We start from the raw sequence: 21,491 nt of genomic DNA on the forward strand, positions 1-21,491 counted from the left end.
TAAACAAAAATTTCTAAACGGTTTCTAGAACATTTTTTATGCTACTAGAGATTGAAACAACCTGGCCATGAAAAGTTAGACAGCGAAAGTCTTATAATGCGAAAACGCCAATGGACATCACTCGATCTCTCAAGCCATCCAAATAAAATCCCTAGCCAGTATGAGCAGAAACTCAAAATAAAATTTAATAGTTCGAATTTAAGTAAGGAAAAAGGTAGATGCAATCCCTAACACAGTTTATCCCATATGATGAACAGATGGTTTTAAAAACAAGTTTTTTTTAAATAAAATAATATAACAAACTTTTTTTCAATTAAGTTTATCAGCATTATGTGGAATCTGGGCATCACTATAAGTTTCTTAATAAACCCATTAATATGTGATTTTGTACCAAGAAATACGGCATTCAGGGGTCATATTTGATAAAAATGAGAGTGAACACAAAAATTGTCTTCCCAGTAAAGTGAAAAAGCAGATACGCTAAAAAGCGACAAGTGACGAATTCTCAACAAATATTCTTGAATTTACGCGTAAAAAGATTTAAAATTGTAAGAGTATAAGAATAAAATTTTCTAGATTAAATCCGGGTTGAAATCTTTGTTTTAATTTTAGAAAATTGTCTTGTATTTTTGATGTTTCTAACATTTTGTGGCATTGCAAAATCATTTTAAAAACATTATAAACCAAATTTCAATTTAAAATAGTTTTTTACGTATTGAAAATCTACATTTTGAAAGCTTTTAGCACTTTCTTAAGCCGCACTCACCGCACTTTATATGTGCGGCAAAATATGGTTTACATTGACTCGAGAGGTATACTTATTCCTCCTTCATTGAAATTCGAAAGTGCATCTTGAGAGTGAAGCACATGAAAGATGATTTGTTTGACCATCCATTGTGTGGGAGTCTCAAGTGACAATTTCGCGGTTACCACGAAAGAAAAAAAAAGGAAAATTATAAAAATTTTCAATAGAAATTTCTTTTTTGGCAAGAATTGGACAATTTCTGCTTTTTCTGATTTTTCTCTTCATGGTGGTGGTAATTTGACCGGCAATTTTGAGTGAACAGAAGCGATTAAATTCAAATTATCTCCACTACGCGCCTCATATGTGGACAAATATACACACGGGAGTTATGCTCGTGTGCGTACCAACACTGCGATGTTTTTCACCGAAAAAAAATATCATAAATAAAAGCTTTTGTGAGAACTGGCGGGAGAGTCTCCCACCACAACATGAAAGAAAAGCGGGAGAATGCCTTTCAGTGCTTCACACTGAGAGCTTCCACCTCAGACGCTTCTCGACTGTTTAGTACTCGAGACGCATTCTCCGTGAATTTTCTTCCTCCCCCTCAATAAAAATTTATTTCATTTTTCATCGGCTTTTTTGTGTGATTTTTAGTGGCAAAATTTTTAAATAGATTTTTTAAAAAGAAATTTTGTGCTGTGAAAAAGTGTTTTGAAAATAACTTTTTTTTTATTAAAGAATTTTGAGAACTTTTTCGGAACTTTTCGCTATCGTCAAGTGTCTGTGTGGGAGGAATTAAGAAGGAAATTATGGAAAAGGATCCTGAATCCATTGCAACAGTCCAAATGAAGCCAGAATACGCGGCCAGTGAAGTTTATAGTACAGCATCAGAGGCACCTCCTGTAAGTAACTTAACTGATTATTCACTGAAAATCACGTAAATTTGTGCCTCTTTGCATTTCCTCTTCAATCTCTTGCAATGCAATTTCACATCACCATCATCCCTCAATGATACGATGAATTAGTGTGTTTGTTTCTTCATTAAATTGCATAATCGTGAATTATTGCATCACAGATGCGATGGTACAAAAAAAGCGAGCCTCTCAAAACATGGCAAGCAATTTGAAATAAACAGCAAAATTGTATGGATGAAAATTTATTGGGCGCGAAGGTAAAAAAAGCGCAATTTAATTATTATATCGTGTTTTTCTGCTACGTTTCAATGGAGAGAGAGCTCATCTTCACGATCTCAACACACCTTCTCAAACAAAACGTCTCCTCTGCTGCCTCCTCAACCTCATATGACCATCTTCGAGCCATCGCGCTCAAAGATCTTTTTCTCGTGATTGCTTTCATATTATTTATTCGTTGTATAAGTAAAATGCATTCAACTTTCACTTTTTCTATATAATATTTCATCTATTTATGTACGTGCACATACACTTTTTCTCTCTCTCTCTAGTATTCATGTACTGTACGTTACATACATAAGCATACAACATACATTATATATGAGTTAATGAAGTTTGAAAAGTCGCGGTAAGAAAGATAGAGAAAAAAGACGAAAGGAAAGTTAGAAGAAATCGCAAAATGTCTCATTGAAAGTCACAAAAGAGATCTTTTTAGTAATATTTCTACACACAGTTTTACAAATGAAAATTTCAATATAATGCTTTGGAAGCTACATAGTAGATACATCAGATACATACATAGTACGTCAATAAATTTAATCATAATATCGGAATTTTCCAATCTCCCCATCACTTGTTTTTTTGAGGTTTTGTGGGAGAATTTTGTGCAAATTAAAATAATACGTTGATCCCACAACGTGCCATCATTCAATTCAATCTCTAAACCACAAAAAGAGATCAACTAAATATAAAAATTTCCACCTTTCATTAAATCTTCTCAATTTATTCTTACAAAGCTTAAAAAAAAGTGAGAAAAGCACGGGGCAGCCTTTCAAATCTCAATATATGGAGGTTAAACCCCAACCTTGTGCACACAAAAGACTTCAAAATATAAATTGCACGTTTGGAGATTTTTTTCAAGAGGAAAATACAGTAAAAAGTTCAACATTTCATATTTCTTTTTTTTTTGTCTAACAGACGCATAAATAATATTTTATCATGACAATGTTTTTATGTTAAATGCTCAAAATATTATGAATTTTTGCCAGAGAAAAATATCTCATTATTTTGAACAATGTAGGATGCACAACTTTGTGAGTTTTTCTTTTATTTAGAGAAGAAGCCAAAAAAGCAATATCTTCTTGGAACTATTACAGCAATGTGAGGCTCAATTAAAAATATTTTAATAGTTTTCTACATAAAAGAAATAAAATTTAATTTTATGAACCACACTTTGATCAAAAGCATCAAATTGCAAAAAGTTCGCCAGACTTATTTAATGGATTTTATTTTATGTAAGATTATGGTTGAAATGGCTGAAATGTTGGTTTTATGGCACCTTTAAGATTTTGACTATTTTTGGTGATATTAAAATGTGAATCTACGGAATGTAATGTTATAAAATAATTTACGATTTTGATGAATTCTAGTACAAAGTTTGACCTATTCTAAACGTTTTAAGATAGACGTAAAGATCTTAAAAATTTTACGTCGTTCACTTCTGAGGATCACTTCGTTTTTATAGAATAATTTGGAAACTAATTTGAAAAGATATTTTTAAATAAACTTTTAATCACTTTAATGTTAAGTCAGTCGAATTAAAAAAGAATTTTTCGAGCGGATAAAACAGGTGGTAGATTAAAAAAAAAAATTGAAATTTAAAAAAAATATAAATAAAAAGATAGAATTTGAAAAAATGAAACATTAACTTGAATCTTTGAGAAAGCATTTCTGTTCTTATAATTCCCCAATTCTGAAGCTTTTTTGTGGTAACAAATAAAGAATTGTAAAGATTCACAGCAAAAGATAAAATGTGTATGATGTCATAGCCAAGACACATTTACAACTATAAAAATTATTTAATTTTTTCATTTCGGTTTTTTAATAAAACTCCAAAGAAAATCTAGCAATTTTGCACTAATTTTAGGAGGTATATTTTTCACCTGTTTAAGAGTAATGAAAAAACTACACACTTGCTATAAAATAACTATAAGAACTATAATTTATTATAGATTCAAGATATCTTCACAATTTTATCTTAAACAGGTTATAAACGTTATGAACTTTATAGGAAAGTGTGTAATAGGTACTTGGATCTCTAAAAATCTTTAAAGCTGTTTAAAATAAAATTTTGTTTATTTTGTACTATAAAAAGGTAAAATATTATAGAATTTGTCTAGGATGAATTTAATTATTTAAAAAAGATAAATTTGACTGAAAAGATACTTTTTGCAGAACAGAATCACTATTTTCAAAAAAAAAAAAGAATAGAATATTGAAACATAAATGTATAAGAAGAAGAATCTATTTTAGAACGGAAAGATCTCTGATTGGCTAATGATTCAAAAGGAGTCTTTCTATCTCTCTTTCTATATCTCTAACGTGGTGGAATTTTGATGTAAAGTTAATTTGGAGAAAGGATATGATTCAAAACCTCTAAAATTCTTAGTTACGATAATCCTAAATATTATTTTCCACACTCCCCATTTAATAAGACGATCTAAGTACCAAAATAAACATTTTTACCTGCTAAAATAGCAAAAATCTCAAGCCGACACAATAACATAATTATGGTAGTGCCATTGATGCCATAGAATAAACATATTTTTGTTGATCTAACTCCAATAACGACTCTGCCCATTATCTGGGGAGTTTTCAATCATATATAGAAGCATTTGCTCATGAATTTTACCTGCAAAAGTGGCAAAAGTTAGATAAATTCATTCTAGCCACGATCTCTGAGTGAATGTTGGTTGGATTTTGAAATGTTCATGCATCTCTTTCATCTTGCACAGATCCGTGAATTTAGTCATCGCGACTTGGTGTATAAATATGGAAGGGATTATGCAATTAACGGTGCAGCAAAGAGAATGCACGTCTTCGAATGCATCTCTTTTACTTGCAAATCTACTGAAGATTTCTCTCCCCAATAAAGCTTGTTTTTTTCGTACTAATTGCGCCATCCATCAATTTAGGAAGATGACGCGACGTGCAAATGTGCAAGACAGTTTTTTCTTTGCTCTCCATGGTGGAAAGTTTGTGAGTTTCATTTTTTTTCATACTTCAACTTCAACTTCTCTCCTTACGCGAAGGCGAGAAAACAATTCAACAATCAAATGCTATTCATTCATTGTTTTCGACATTATTTTTTTTTTTCTTTAAATTCATTTCTTGAAATGGGTAGGAGAAAAGAGCGTCAAACTCAATAGCTGTGAGCTTAATTAGTCGGACGAAGAGGGCCCAATGTGCAATGCAGTGAGAAAATGGGCACGAAAAGTGGAAAAAAATCAAAAGCTATTTTATATCTTTGGTTGGAAATGAGTCGTTTGTGTGTGAACATACAGTGAAGAATATTAGTTTATCTAACATTTCCGATATCAATGGTAATTTCCTTCTTCCTGTTTTTACATAAATTATAACCACCAGACTTGGGAGGAATGGGCATATGAAGAAAAAACCAGGTAAAAATTCCACATCAGCACATTATGCAATTTCTCATTTGCATTTTTCTCACACTGTGGGAAAATTGTGGTATTTTTGCTATTGGTTGATGGCAAAAAAAATTATGTGCAGTATATTTTGAGATTTTGGTTGTGATTGAGAGTTGCTGTATGCGGAAAATTTATTAGAAGCGTCCGAAGGTAAATCTCGTTAGGGAAAAGACATCAATTGGAGTGAAGAGACGAACTCGACCCGAATTTCTTACACTGACATGGAAGGCTTTTGTATGCAAATTTACTTCTTTTGTAAAAATCTTTTTTTTTTCTCAACAATAAAGTATGTTCGTTGTTGTTTGTACAGTGACGCACCATTACAATGCCATCAAAGTCTTTCTCCGAATCACTTTTGGGCGCAGTTGTTGAGATAATTGTTTATTTAATTTTATTTTAATTCATTGTTCCGAGAGAGGGAATACCGGAGAACGAACTTTAGAAATTTTTTTGCAGAATTCTCAGCCTCTTTTGCAAAAAAAAGAAAGATAGGAAATAATTTTAAAAAAAAGAAAAGGGTGGATTCTGATAAAAATCTTTTCTTTTCTTATAATTTTTTCGTACAAGATTTTGACAGTTTTTGTTTCTTTCTTTAATCGTGTTTTTAAGGAAAACATAATTTTTAGGGCTCTTTTAGTGTCTTTCGAACTGTTTTCTGGAACAACAATTCCTTCATCTTTTATGGAACTACAGCAGAACGTTTTCAAAAACCTCAACTGTCAAAATCTTGCAATAACTTTTACATTGTAAGAAAAGAAAAGATTTTTGACAGAATCGACCCCAAAAATTTTTATTCGAAAAAGGGGAATTTTATTTTTAAAACAGAAGAAACTCTGATTTTTCTTTTATCTTCTATTCACGTGTCCTATGAGCTTCCTTCAAGGAGGCAATAACACGAATTTGACTAGACTCCTTTAACATTACATTGTATATCTCCAAAAATATATATTTCTTTTTTAATTTTTTTTTTCAACTTTTTGGAGCGAGGTGAAATTTTTTTTTCATCATACAAAAGCAATTACCTTACAAATGGACATTGAAAGAAATATCTTTTTCATCTGACCATTTGCGCATTTTGGTCACAAACAAGTGGTGAAAAAAAAACAAGAGAAACGAAGAAGTAAAATAAAAGAAAAACAATGATAAGTTCATTAGCGGTCATTAGAACTAGGTGAGCATGAATTGGTATGGAGTTTTGTGCGCACAAGAGTCACAAACCAAAGAGATCTCGTTAATTTTCCCTCAAGGTGATTTTGTGATGGAAAACAATTTCGTTATTCTATTCCTCCTTGAGTGAAAATTAACAAGAGAAAAAGAACTTATTGAGCATGTGTTAAAAAAATTAAGTAATACTAGAAAACAAGTTTTTTCCGTGAAAAGTTGAAATTTTTATTACCTATCCACACGAGTTTTTAGCATATAAATGCTGATGATGCACTATTGACGACATAAAAACGCGACAGAATATCACATCAGAAAAGTTCGGGGCGAGCAGGGGGGATATATATCGAAATTACGGATGTTCCATCGAGTTTTTTTTTATCTCTGCTCTTTCGTGCGCGTTTTTAAATATCTGCAAATCAACATAAAAAAACGAACATAATGCTGAAAGAGAGTTTTTTTTATATGACGGATTTTGCCACTATATTTTACATGTTAAACTTTTTTTTTAATGTTCAACAACCTTTCTCAGTCATGTGATTTAAACAACGTACTATGTATACATACAGATGTATGTTATACTTGTATATAAATAGAGGGTGTCACGGACTTTCTTTTTCTTGGGATATTATTGCGACATTTAACCGTATTGCAGAATTTTTATCATTACCGTGTGATATTAAAAATTCAAAGGAAAATTGGTGCGATTCAAAAAATTTTAGAAGTACAATTTTCATTTTTTTTTTAAATTTAAAAATGGAAAAAAATATATTACTGTATTTTTGTTTCTTTAAAAGAATAAAACATTTGCGCAAATGTTTCAAAGTACATTGTTACAATTGACCAATGAAACATAAATGTGCGTGTTTCATACATTTAAAGAATCATAAACTACAATTTTACCTTAATGATTCTACTAAATTGGGACTCAAAATCGTGATGAAATATTTAAACTTTCAGCTGGATGGCAAAAATAAGGTTTAGATATTTTTTGAATGCAATTAAGAAACAATTCCCAATCAATTTCATCTGTGACGTAATTGATTGAAATTTTAGTTAAATATTTACTACATTTTTCTAGCTAATCACAAAAGAAAATTCAAATAGAAGAAATATTTTTTAAACAATTTATAAAACTGACTAAACATAAAAACTTGCTGACTAAAATCATTCATTTAGTGTCCACTGTTTAACATTTTAACCTTCACATTTTCCCCCAAAAAATATTCAAACAAGTTCCTTAAAATTAGCACAATTATACGATAAGTATTCTCATGTTGTTCTTTAAGAAATTCAGCACAACATGTTAAATGCATTCGTCAACAGTTTGTATGGTTTGTGGACTTCCCACGTCTTTGGAGGTCAATTTGGATACCTAGATATATGTATGTACATACCAAAGTTTAGTAGAAATCAAACTCCACAAGTAAAACTCCCGCAAATGTAATTTCTTTTCGCTTGTGGAGTAATTTTCCATTTCCTCTTGAGGAAAATCTCGTGATCACCCTGCAGAAAAATCAGCCATTTTTGCTGCTGTATTGGATGCTACATACAAACAATCCATTCTAATTTGACCTCGTTTTTTTGAGAGTGTACCTCACTCTTGGAAATTTTATATATTCATTTTGTATTCACACAGACATTTTTAACAAGCGCGCGAGGTTTTTTTTCTCCATACAATAAATGTCGCTTTTAGTTTCTTTGGGTGGCTTTTTTTTCAATATGATGAAAATTGCTTAAGCATGGGAAATTCTCCATGTGAGATTTTCAAAGCAATGTCGAGAATTTATCTTATCTCTGTGCCAATGTACCCAAAGAACCGTTCTAGAATGTGCAAATGAGGTAAATTGGGTCACTTCTAGCCAATCGTGGTTGATTCTTTTTTTGTTACATTAAAGTTATGCTAATTCTTTCTCACTATTCCGGAAAGGAAAGACCATTTACTATTACTCAGTTCTCGCGATTTTTCACTCAACAATCAGTCAAGTTCCAAATGGAGGTGAAGCAAATGAGCATTTTGTGGGATTGCATTGGGTGAAAGAAGAAGCAAGAGAAGAAAGAGAGTATAATATAAAATAAATTGAAAGAAAATTAATAATATGAGTGAGAGTAAAAATAGAATGAAGAAAATTAATTATTAGGTACGGAGGAAAGATGTATGGAAGAATAGAAAGTATAACTCACAAGTCTCCCCGCATTTTCTATTGCAGGCATACAAAATGCGCCAATCCAGCTCTGTTCAAATTGCAAAAATTATTGCAATGACGGTAATTGCATCGTCTTTCATCATCGGATTCTTCGTGCTGGCCTCCGCTTACCTTCAAGCGAAGGCTTCGTGCGATCAAATGCAGACACTGGACTCTGTTCTCGAGAAGGAACTTATGCTGGAAACACTCCAAGTGAGTATTTTTGATGATTTTTTACCAAAAAAAATCATAATCAGTCAGTTGATATGACTATTTATCATTCTTTTAATGGATAAATAATAATTTTTAAAAAAATTTACTAATGATTTTTTTGAGTTTAATAATCACGTTAATTCAAATGGCACGATCGTGCTTTTTTCTGTAAATTGATGGAAAATATTCTCTCAGAGAAAATACAGAAGATGTGTGCACGGAGATTGAGCCAAAAGTATTTATCTTACGACATTTACAATCTTGAGAAATATAATATTATTTTCCCACGATCACTTAAATATTATTTTGGATTTGCTCTAACGATATACTCAATCGAAAATAAGCTGATGCTACCAAAAACATTAAATTGATAAATGTTTCTATTTTTTTTTATTTTACGAAATATTCTAAATCTTTCATAGGGGGTCATTAAATGACTTAAAAGAAGAATAAACTTGAGAATAAAAACTATTGCCGCGTCATATAATAAAATTTTATGAATAAAGAAGACAATTAGAAATTTCCAAGCACTTGAGTAAGAAGGTACTAAAAAGACTTTACTTCTTTGTATCTACGTCATTAATTCTAGCACGTGCTTGTAGTTAAAAAATCTTTAGAGTAATTAAGGCGTCTGAATTCACACATTCAATTCAAACTATGAAGTCTTCTATCCGTGTTTTTATAGAGTATTTTCGAACTTAAAAAATATATTTTTCATTAATTTTCTAGCCTTAATATGAGGAAAATTGAAAGTTCTTGAAATTATGAACTTCAATTTTAGTTAAAGAATTTTATATAAGTCCAAACATCTCTAAACATCTAACAAAATTTGATTAAAATCCCATTATTGACTCTCTAAAATGATTTTAAACATTAAATGTTGATAAAATAAAGGAGATTATTCATTTTGAGCCTATCATCACATTATTCGATAAAGCTAGGTAAATTAAAGTTGGTAAGAGGTCGGAAAGCATCGATGAAAATTCAAATATTGACGTTCTTTTTTCACCAGAATCAGCAACAGAAAATTTGCCCAATAATGCAAAAGACACGCCCCTATTGTAATTCTTTTTGTTGGTATTTCACATTCCTCATAAAATGCAGAAAAATATCCACATCAGTGATTCAAATGTTTTATTTTATTTTGAAAATAATAAATCATAATAAAAAAAAATCCCGATGCTTATGTTTTATGCTTTTATAGAGAAAAATAATGAATTACGATGGGGGCGTGACTTTTGCATTTTCAAGTACTTTTTAACCTAAATTTGCCCAAGTATCTTAATAAATAAAGCTGAATGGTCTGTCTGTCGGTGGCAAGTGAAGTATTTAATCATATACTTCGGTCGTATAACATATTAGACACAAAAACTTTTAATTTTCTTTTCATAAAAATCGATAGATTTGCTTAAAGTGTTTAAAAACTTTTTATGTCAAATTTTAAGATATCTGGGCTAAATTTTTCTCAGCAGATTTCAGTGAGAAATTAAAATTTTCTTAATCTGATTGATATAGATAGATAGAATACCTAGATAGATGGAATTCCTCAAAATGAATAACCTCCTTTAAATCGAATATAGTACAGAAAGCATTTTCAGTGACAAATATTGGGCATTAAATTTGACACCAAATTCACACCAGAGATCCAGTTTAATCATTTAAAATTCAATACGCATGATTATTCCACTCATATAGAAACAAATGTTGGCATAATTTCTCATTTTTTTTTAAGATAGCTTCCATATCGAGCTAAAAGAGCTAAATTAAGCAATGTAGGGTAATCATTGTTTCTTGCCTCTCGCTTGAAAACAAAAACCCCTTTCCTTCATTTATAACATTTTTTTTTATCGAATCCGTGTTTTTGCAATTTCGCGAGGCTGTTAAGGTCACGTTGACCCCAATGACCTTTTGGAAGAAGCATGCTGAAAAAAAAACGAAATAAAAACTCACACAACAGTGTTGTAATAAATTGAGAGAGTGGAGAGAAAGATTCTACACAGTGTTGCGTGAATATTGAAATAAAAAAAATTCCGAGAAACGGGAGGAGCTTTTCAGCGCGCGATGTTGTGCTTCTTCCTGTATTGCGATGCAAAATAACAAAAAAAAAAGAAAATCCGTGTGGTGCAAAACAATCAATTTTAGCATCGAGAGATGCTAAATACACGAGATATTATCTAAATAAGCTATAGAAAAAAAAAGTTAAATCCAATCCCCGTGACGAAATTGTTGAATTTTTTCATTAAAATGACCATAATGTACCACTGTTGAATCTTCTCCAGAAAATACATATATATGTGTGTTTACCGTGTATATATACATTTTATGTGATTATTCAATGTAGCTATATAATGTACCTATTTTGCACAAAAAGTCAGCATCGTTTTTTCCCTCGTTTCTGTGGAGCTTACAGCATTCACGCGAATGTGCTTTCAGTGAGAGATTGCTTACGAGGCACAAAATCCGATAATAATTTCACATTATACATCATGAATTTAATTATAGAGAGAGACTAAATTAAATTTTTACCCCCTTCTCAGCAATTAATTGTGCATCTGTGTACAAATTTCTCTATGTAATTTTTGGCATGCAAGTGGTATGGCAATTTGAAACCTTTGCTGAGCTTTTTCCAACGGGAATATTTCGGGAAAGTACGCGTTTTTTCACTAAATTTCAAAGGTTTTCCCTGCTTATTTTAAGGATTTTTTTTAAACTCATTTTTGCAAAATTATGATTTTTGTGGTTTAAAAATGCACGACGGTCTTCAAACAATTTTTTCTTGAGAATTGTTTGTTATTGTTGTGTGGAAAATTCCTCATTCGAGGAAATAATCGAGACACATTTTAAGGAATTAATATTTGAAAAGAGACTCCAAAGGGAAAGACGGCAAAATTTGCTCAAAAACTTTGCCCCGATAATTCCATCATTTGAAAATTTTTTCCATGTAACAATGCCTAGATTCCTTTTAAATACAGAAAAGCAGCCTCGTTTTAAAATCTGTTTAACAAACATTTTACACAAATAAGTACAAATAAAAACATTAATAACTTTGTATTATTTCAGCTGAATAATCCATATTTGTCTGATTTATTATTTATTCATTCAAGTCATTACCAGTGTTTTTAAACAGACTTTTTTTTAATTTCAATTTTTTTTATCACTGTTATGTGGATATTTCATCATAAGAAAATTAATTAGGAAAAAAAATCTTTTCAAAACAAACAAACGTATTTAATCAGTTGTTTATATGAAAAAAAATTGTATTTATAAATAAGAAATTAATATTATGTTGTGGATATTTAAATAGGTATTAGGGGGCTTTCGTAGTACTTAACGTCAGGGCATTTTTAATGATGAGGATGTATCAATCAAATCATCATGATTTTTGTTGGTTTCGTACTCAAATCTATTACCTTTGGAATACGAACTGACTCCTCTATCAATTACAGTAGAGTTGTATTTACAAAAATAAAACGAAGATAATTAAATTAAAAAAATTCTCTCTTTCTGTTGAGAGTTCTTTAAACGATTTTCCAACATACAACAAAAATTCATTTAATTTTTCTAGGATCTCCCGAAAGCCGAAGCTCTCCAGGCACAATCCTCATCGTACAAAGAGAATAGCCTGCAGAATGATGAAAAGTATTCCTCACCAAATGGCAAGGAGGATCCTGATGCTGAATCCGTTCCAACAACTTCCGCATCTGATTCCGAGAGCGAATCCGACAGCAATGAAAGTGGTGACATTAATCGTCTTCAGATAAGACTGCCTCTAGAGTTTGATCTCAATGACCTCACCAATGCTCTTATGGAAGGCAACCAAAAGTAAGTTAGGCGCTTTCTATTGAAAATTATGAAAAAGATCGCATTTTTTGGTGATTAGACAAAACAGCTTAAGTGAAGGAAAGTCCTTAAGCGAAAATCCTAAAATTCGAATTTCCTTCAATTCATCTTCAAATACCGTCGCCCTGCTCTTAGCATCAAATCCCTCATTTTTTGGGGCCTTTTTATCAAAGTATTTCATAAAGTTTTTTTTTAAATTTATCTTTTAATTGATATAAACTACTTTCGCTCATTTTGATGTTTAAATATTCTGTAAAATTTCAATGCAATATGTCTTATTTTATTGCAGATCTCGCATGAATTGCGTGGTGGAGCGCCGTCGTTCTGAGGAATTTGTGGATTCACCAGCAAAGACAATGCAATTGCCATTTGGACTTAACATCTCCAGCGATCCTAAGAAGCAGAGAATAACGGGCGAGAGAATGGCCATCTTTTGCGAAAGTGGAACAAGTCAAGTGTGAGTTTATTCAAATTATTAAGTATACACCATCCCACCCACTAATATTCCAATATAATTTAACCCTTCACTGAGGCAGTGAAAGATATGAAAAGAAAAAGAAAATTGCTCCCAACAGGGGGTAGACAAAAACTCTATTTCCATAGGAATTCACTGATCACTCGCTGAGACACCCAGGAAAATGCTTCAATCTGAAAAAATCCACCACCACTGGATAGATAATTTAATATTCTATCGATTGATAGCTTTTGAGGGGTGTCTCACGAAGATTAATGCACTAAAACTGATTTTAAAAATTTCGATGCACTTTTTGGAAATAAAATGACGTCATTTTCTTCCTTTAATTTTTCTGCAAACCGTCCGCCATTATTTGCTGTGTTCGGGTAAAAAAGGGCTTTGTCTACCCCCTGGCTCCCAATTAATTTTCTACACGTTACTGCCCTTGATTACGTTCAGTAAAGTACGGTAGTTAAGGAAGTTAGTTATGTTGTGTATTTTTTTTATTTTAAACGATATCGTGCTATTGCCAAAGTGAAGGAAAAATGTTAATAATATTAATTTTTTAAAATTATTTTTGAATGGCTGGACATCATAGGACGTTATTTTACAATTTATTTTTCTATACGCTGTAATAAATTACCACGCAATTACACTCGTAATTACAGCTTGACAATTACCCGGCGGGCAAACATTTGCTTATTTTTAAAAGCTGATATTTCTCATATTTTTCTCTATTCCAATGGAAATTATGCATCATGTAAAAACTTGGAAATTATTTTCGCAAAACACTAAAAAAAATCAAAAACATATAACATACAATTCATTATCCTGTGAATGTAAATCTGCTTATAGAGAGACAGACCCTACCGGGTGCGGATCCGGAAATCCAAAAATCGTCATTTTTTTTATGAAATATCATAAAAAGAAGTTTTAATTCATACAATATGAATGGTTTGATGGAATAATAATAATAATACACATAAGCTATAGACCAGCCGGGTAAACTTATATGAATTTATTTTATTGCACGTAGTGTAAAAAAAATAAATTTGATGTACTAAAGCGCGTGTTAAAATAAATTATACATTGGATTAAGCAGAATAATGTCTCAACTGCTTTGTCATCGCTGTCTCCGTGTAAACAACAATAAAGCTCATTTCCGCAAAATTATAGCGAAAAGTTAAAGATTTAATTTCAATTTTGCTTCATCTCGAGCACACCCATGAAAAGGAAATGTCTCTGTTTAGAAACTTTCACACCTTTCACGTTTGGCTTAGGAGGCCAAAATATATTATTTAACCCTTCAATATGTCTCAAATGATGTGTGAAAATTTTGTAATTGTCCATGGAAATTTCCACCACAAGTTGACCACTGTTCGCGCGGGAGATTTCATAAATTGACCATTTGTAGGATATTATATGTATAGTTTCACAATATTCTTGCAAAATTTCCTCTTCTGCTGCATTTTATGCTACAGTGTCACGCGGTTTTGTCGGTTTTGTGAAGATTTCGGAAATATCTCTGACTCCGCTTCGCAAGAATGATTCATATATTGTGGTGGCATAAATTTAAATAAGAAATGAATATTCCTGATTGTATAGGTTAATGTATGTTTTGAAAGTTGTCGCTTCTTTTATGCTCTTTCGACCATCGGAGCTATTTTGTGTGCCAATTTGCTGAAATATTGCTTCCATTTTTTGAAAATACTTTCAATACCAAACTACAAACACATAAAATATCTTTTTTATAAAGCATTTTAAAATTGCTTGATAAGATAATTTGAATTCTTCATGTGAGCACTATGTGGGAAAAATCACAGTGTTTTGTCTCACGTGGTTGAGATTAAATAAAAAATGGCAAGCTTTAGCAAAATTTAATAAAGATCCCACACATTAAAAAAAAAGACTTAAAATCTCACGATTTTTCAATATTATTCTCTGCTAATGAAATTGAAAAATGTGCGAATAACTTTCATTGCATTATTAGCCCTCAAAGAATCTTCCATTGCATCTTCAACAATTAAACATAAGCTACAATAAAGGTATGACACGCAATCCCCTTTCAGTGTTGTTTTAATGTTTAATTACAAAAAAAAAATAATAATTGAATTTCATTTGAGATTGTGTGCAAAAGTAACAAAAGCATTGTTGAGGAAGAGGCGCGTACCAAGAGAAAATTAACATCCAGAGGAAGACTTTCATTCTTTGGGAAAAATTCACGCAATTGTGCATGAAAAATCCATTGGCCAGAATTTTCTTCTTCACTGTGCCAAAATAATTAAACAGAAAACGCAATAAAAAACAACACACAAAGCACGAAGCAGAATTGAATTTTTTGTTATTTCTACGCATGTAATTAATTGGGAGGAAATGTAGACAATACTCGAAGTTTGGATGTTCTATTTTCATTATTATTGGATTTTATTCACACTATAAACGAATAGCTTTTCTTATGTAAACTGTTTAGAAAATTATCTTAAGTCAATAAGTTAAGGTTTAGTTTAAGTCTTTTAAGTACATAAAAAACTTTAAATAATTTTTTGGATACAAGGTATGTATATTCGGTACAGTAAAATATTATTTTAATCTTCAGGAAATATCATAAAAGGAATTTTGAAGAGTTTTTAGCCTTTCAGCAAAATAAAAAAAAATGTAAAGTAAGATTTATTTATTTTCATGACGCGCAACAAATAGGGCTAATATGCGCAAATTAAAATTAACTCTTAAAATATTTAAAGAGTTTTTATATTTTCCTTTCGGAATATAACCAAAAAATTTCCGGATTCATCAGAAGTTTTATTTAAAAAATAAAAATAAAATATAAAAAATCAAAAAGAAAATTCACAAAACAGAAAATTAGATTTTTTGCGGAAAAATAATTAAAATAATTCTTTTTTTTTTCATTAAACTTTAATAGTAAACTATAGACCGGCCGGGTAAATTTTTGTGACAAAATTTTAATGTTGAAAAAAGATTTTTTGTGAACAATCTTCTTTCTTTTTACAAAATGAAGCATTTATTACATATGGCGTAAAAAAAGATATTCTACGTAGCTAATTTTTAACGTGTTAATGAATATTGAGAGATGATAAAATATTCATACATTGAGATGATTGAGATAAACAAGAATTGTAAAAAAAAGAAAAAAAAAGAAATATGTACGGTAGATTAAAAAAAAATGTAAAGAAATTCTTGTAAAATGTAATGTATTAACCCAACCAACCGAAATGCATGTTTAACTATGGAAGGTTGCCTTCATGAATTTTTGGCATGTGTCATGATTCTCGAATGTATGAGTAGACCAAGTCAACCCAAACCAACCCAAGCCACGCTAGTTTATTCCACAAAACCGAATCATCAAGTTGTACTCAATTTTTTTCCCTGAATTTTTAGTAAATAATATTAAATAATGCATTTTGATAATAAACAGCCAATCTCCGGCTGTGCATTATTTGTTCTGCCTTTAGTTTTCAAGGTAATTAAACCTTAAAGATATTCTTTTATGCAACATAATTCTCTTTCTTTACTTTTGACCAGGAAAACTGTCTCTCTGTTTAATTAATTAATACGAAATGTTGCAATTTGAACGAACACACTCTTTTTTTTACAAAACAGAATATTGCAATTCACCACGTGACTATCAGTTTAAGTAATAAGCATGAAAATATTGCCAATCAGCAATTTTTTTCAGGGGGAATTAGAAAGGAGGCATTATTGCAAAAGAAGCAAAAGCCAATATAAATTACTTAAATCAGATTTAAAAAAAAATCAAATCTTTCTATAAAAAGAGATTTTATTGAATAAATTGGGCAAATTATTAATTTTGGGATTTTTTTGTTGCAGGAACGAAGAGCCATCTGAGCCCGTTCGTCAGGTCGTGATGCCCATTCACGCCATTCCGCTTAATTTTGCTCATCAGATGCCCGTTAACCAGCCACCACCACCCCCACCACAGCCACAGATGCACCATATGCCACCACCACAGTCCTTGATGCGCGAGATGCCACCACCACCACCCCAGAATATGCCCTCACAGGGACCTATGCCAATCCATGTTGTCCAAGCTCCACGTCCATACCAGCCTGAGGTGAGAACGTCGCATTAATCTCTGAGATTTTCAGTAGTTTTTGATTGATAAAAAAATCCCCGCAGGTCCGTATTCAGCTCCAGCGCGTCCAGATCCCAAGAGAACTCCTCGGTGAGGGTGGTCAGGAGCAGCAGGTACAAATCCAGCGTGTCCCCCTAGATGTTGCCCTCCATCGTGCTGGAATTACAGCTGAAGATCTCCAGAACATCCAACGTATGGCTGAGGAACGTATCCAGCAAGAACTGAAAGAGGAGATGTCCGGCAACAACGAGGAAGATGACGATAGCTCTGAAAGCTCCGAGGAGGAAGACTCCAAAATGGTCCCAATGCAGCAGGTTCCCGTTCCTGCTCAATTCCTCCAGATGGGACGCATTGGGTATGGCAGGAGTCTCCTGCAACCTGTTAAAATTCCCGTGCCTATGATGCAGCAGGAGAACACCGATCAGCCACAGCAGGCACAAGAGGAGGAACGACCGCACTGTAAGTATTATAAACCAGCCTAAACACCTTCCTGCGTGAAGTCATACGCCTCGATGGCCATGAGATATGCCAAAGAGATCGTTAGCGGAAGCTAAACAAGCTCTCTGTAGCTCCATGATCTCGAAAGTGACATTACCGAACTTTCTGTTTCCCCCGCGAGTTTGTAAAATGATCTCATAGCCCTCAGTCTGTGCTATCAGTTCTGAATATCTAAATTTTCTGACTTAATTGCCCATTTTCACTGGACTCTTCACGCTTTTTCTCTCTCAGGAATCAGTGATCTTGGACATGATCGCTGAAAATATCTTAATTGCTGCATTTATTACAAGAATTTGATATCTTGATCAAAGCATTAGAAATTCAACCATAAGATTGAATGAATTTTTAAAATGATCTTTAATTTTATAATAATTATTTTCATGCTCAAAATTTGACTTTTCAACCATTTAAAGTGAATCTTCGTATTATACCTTCAGAGATCTTAAAAATTTAAGATTTTCCTATCTCTTAAAAAATTCGTGAAATTCATAACCGTGTAATATTTTGGAATTCTTGATGCTGTGCGGACTTTTAGCTTCTTTTCAATGTAAATTAAATTTTATTTATGACTTTATATGGATTCTGCAAGGAAACTTATTTCTTGGTACGGCTCTAAGACGACCCTGCAGAAATGAAAAGCCGTATTGTTGTCATCCAAGTACGAAATTCAAGGTTTCTGGGACAATTTTTGAGATTTATTTTGTCTTTTGGGGCACTTTGATGCTTCAACTTATTGCAAAATATAATGGTGATACCCAGTAAATAATTTATTAATTTTAATTGGCAGGAGCGTAGCTAGAAAACGAGTGTTGACAATTTATTTGCGCAATTCTATTTTGCCGTCACTTTTCTAACGTGTGATGTTTTTATTCAAAACTCTTGACATTTATTTTTAACTTTTGACATTTACTTTAAAGTTTGCCGTTCCATCGTCGAACATTTTTATTTGAAACATCACGTGTATTCACTAACGATTTTAAGTCTATTCTAACGTTTGACGTTTATTTTTTAAAAATTTGACATTTTTCCTAACATTTGACGTTTAATTTATACTGATTGTCATTAATTTTTGACATTTGTTTAATTATAAACCGCTTGATATTTCTAACGTTTGACGGTTATTTTAACAGCAGATTTTGCAGCTTTTGACATTTATTTAAAGCTAATGCTTGGATTTTTATCTAAAGTTTGACATTTTTAAAGTTAACGTTTTTTTTCTAACGTTTGACATTATTTTTCAAAATCAATTGAAAATCATGTAAATTTTTGCATGAAAATGATTCTTTTTGATTTCTGAAGGAAAAAAAAACTCAACTGTTTTAATTTTTAAGGTGTTTAGGTACCTGAGGCTAAACCCAAATATATTTCTGAAGATTTTTAAATTAAATTAAAATGTTTTTTCTTATTATTGCAGTTGTGCAACCCCGATCTGTTCGTTCCGTCGACAGTGTCCTCCACCGCGAGAAGCGTGTTAAGCGTTGTGCTTGCGATTGCAACTGCTAAGAAGTCAACTGTTAATGATCGCAAGAAAATGTGGGAGACCAACCTACCAACAAAACCTCCTCTCAACAGCAGCAAATCCTACTTTGTGACAAAAAAAAACTTTCAACACTTTTGATCCCCAAATAAAATGGAATTAAAAAAAACTCCTTCAAATTCCTGCAATTTTGTGAGACAATTGGCGCAAAAGTTTCGTTTTTCATTTATTTTTCTCACTCTCACGTATATTTTTTGTGGCAAGTGGTAGCAATAATAACTCGTAGCTGAAGAAAACAAAAAAATAATGTATATTTAAGTATATCTTCACCGACACATAATTACTTATGTATTTTTTTATGATTCATTTGGCATAAAAAACAAAACAATTGCTTCACTTTTGGATGGAGAATGTGTTAACTAAAAAAGGAAAAAACTGATTCTGAAGACGGCTAAAAAGGCGCTTTCTCAATGTGAATATTTTTGTGTATTTTCTCTAACTTTGAAAAGTAGTTTAAAAAAATGTGATCAAACCTGTATAATTTACGTGAAAAAAAGATGATCGCTTTGCAGGAAGTGGCGATCTTCATGCAAAATAAAACAAATGTAATATTTTTTGGGCCCAATAAAAATATTAGTAAAAGATTTATTAAAAAAAAGTCTTTTCTTTCACTACTTGTTACAAAAATTTATTTCTTCGTTCTTTTTACAATTCCACATAGCGTTACAAAAGTCTTACGAACTATTACTTTGAGTTAATATTTTAATTTCTCTTTGTTGGGGGCTTTTGTGGGGCGAGCTCTGAGGCGGGCAATATTGGAAATGCTGGCGACATATTTTGTGATTGATTGATTGAAACATTATTTTATGTCTTTAATGTTGGACTATTGCACCGGGAGAAAATATTTTTATAGGTCTTACTTAAATTTTTTTTAATACTGCTTACGTGCAATGAATATTCAAGATGAAATTTGATGTATTCGAGGAGTTTATTCATTTTGAGACTAACTTAATATTCTTTGAAAATATCAGATAATAAATCTTATTGAACTTGAAAATATACAATTAAAAAAGCCAAAAAGACCCTCATTTTTCCCAAAAAAATTGTACCTGAGGAAAGAGTCCCACATATATCTCCGAACGGTTGAAGCACTGATGCATATGTTTTATGGATTTTAAGTTACGGTGGGGCGTGGTTTTTGAGGTTCATTTTAGATAAATCTTATCCATATGAACAGAGTGAGAAATTAATTTTTTTTAAATGATATTTGAATGGTTTTTGACATTCGTCAGGGTTTTCTTTCCCGGGAGTGTTTCTTTGAATGATTTCTTTCAAAATACATAAACACCTTTATGAAGAAAAGAATGAGTCAAACTTAGAAAATTGATTGAGATTCTATGGAAACTCACAATTTTTGTAAGATGGTTCATTCAATTCAACTTTGCACCGAATCTCCACCATTGAGAAGTAGCTTGATATGAGAATTAACCGACAAATATTCTGTTAGAATGTTGTAACCAATCAGAGACAACTATTAAATCTTCTTCTTATTTATTGAACCTTCAATAAACAATTTTAACTGAGATTTAATTGGGTAATGAAGTAAACTCCACCAGAGATCCTTCAAAGTGGTGGAGCCTAAGTGCAAAGTTGCTTTAAATAGCGCAAAAATTAGATTTTTTTTCTTTTCAGCATTAAAATATATTTTTTTCAACTCATAAACAAACTACAAATACAACATAAGCTTCTAAATAGTGTAGGTATGGAAAAATTCCCAACAAAATTTGGTATTGTGTGAGAAAGTCCACAACAATAAATCATTTGTGTGCCCCCACGACCTTGATTGTGAGAATAGTGCAAAAAAAAAACAACACAGATCTCAATCTTTTCCATGCAAAATTCTCACCCAGAAAATACTTAGGAGCACTGACCAGAGAGGAATTAATTAAATTACACTCTCTATTGTGCACCCAACAAGAAATTCTTCATGCCACAATATTTGAAATCAAATTAATTTTATGCTTTAAATTTACTGCACACAACGTGAAGCTTTTCACTTCATTTCACACCAAATTTCTTTGACGTAATAGCAGCCAAAACGGAATTAAGATTCATTGATTTTCTCTCTTTGCGCCTCGTGATTTATCTATCTTTTATATATGAAATTGTAATGCTTTTATTCTTA

The 21,491-nt window shown here is 31.7% G+C and overlaps 3 protein-coding genes across 3 annotated transcripts in view; 1 reads left to right on the plus strand and 2 right to left on the minus strand.

The window, feature by feature from the left end:
• LOC129792365 (transient receptor potential cation channel subfamily A member 1) overlaps window positions 1–21,491 on the minus strand; it is a 1,125,827-nt gene that overhangs the window by 505,141 nt on the left and 599,195 nt on the right. The window lies entirely within an intron of this gene.
• The window catches only part of LOC129792430 (PIH1 domain-containing protein 2), a 927,269-nt gene that overhangs the window by 505,141 nt on the left and 400,637 nt on the right, over window positions 1–21,491 (minus strand). The window lies entirely within an intron of this gene.
• LOC129792413 (putative uncharacterized protein DDB_G0294196) lies at window positions 1,213–19,964 on the plus strand. The gene is made up of 7 exons (XM_055831469.1): window positions 1,213–1,647; window positions 8,738–8,926; window positions 12,492–12,748; window positions 13,056–13,223; window positions 17,067–17,310; window positions 17,376–17,790; window positions 19,244–19,964. Exons 1-7 carry the CDS (start codon window positions 1,555–1,557, stop codon window positions 19,330–19,332), a joined length of 1,455 nt encoding a protein of 484 aa, XP_055687444.1. The 5' UTR covers window positions 1,213–1,554; the 3' UTR covers window positions 19,333–19,964.

This window comes from Lutzomyia longipalpis, chromosome 3, assembly GCF_024334085.1.
Source record: "Lutzomyia longipalpis isolate SR_M1_2022 chromosome 3, ASM2433408v1".
In the NCBI taxonomy this organism is placed as follows: Eukaryota; Metazoa; Arthropoda; class Insecta; order Diptera; family Psychodidae; genus Lutzomyia; species Lutzomyia longipalpis.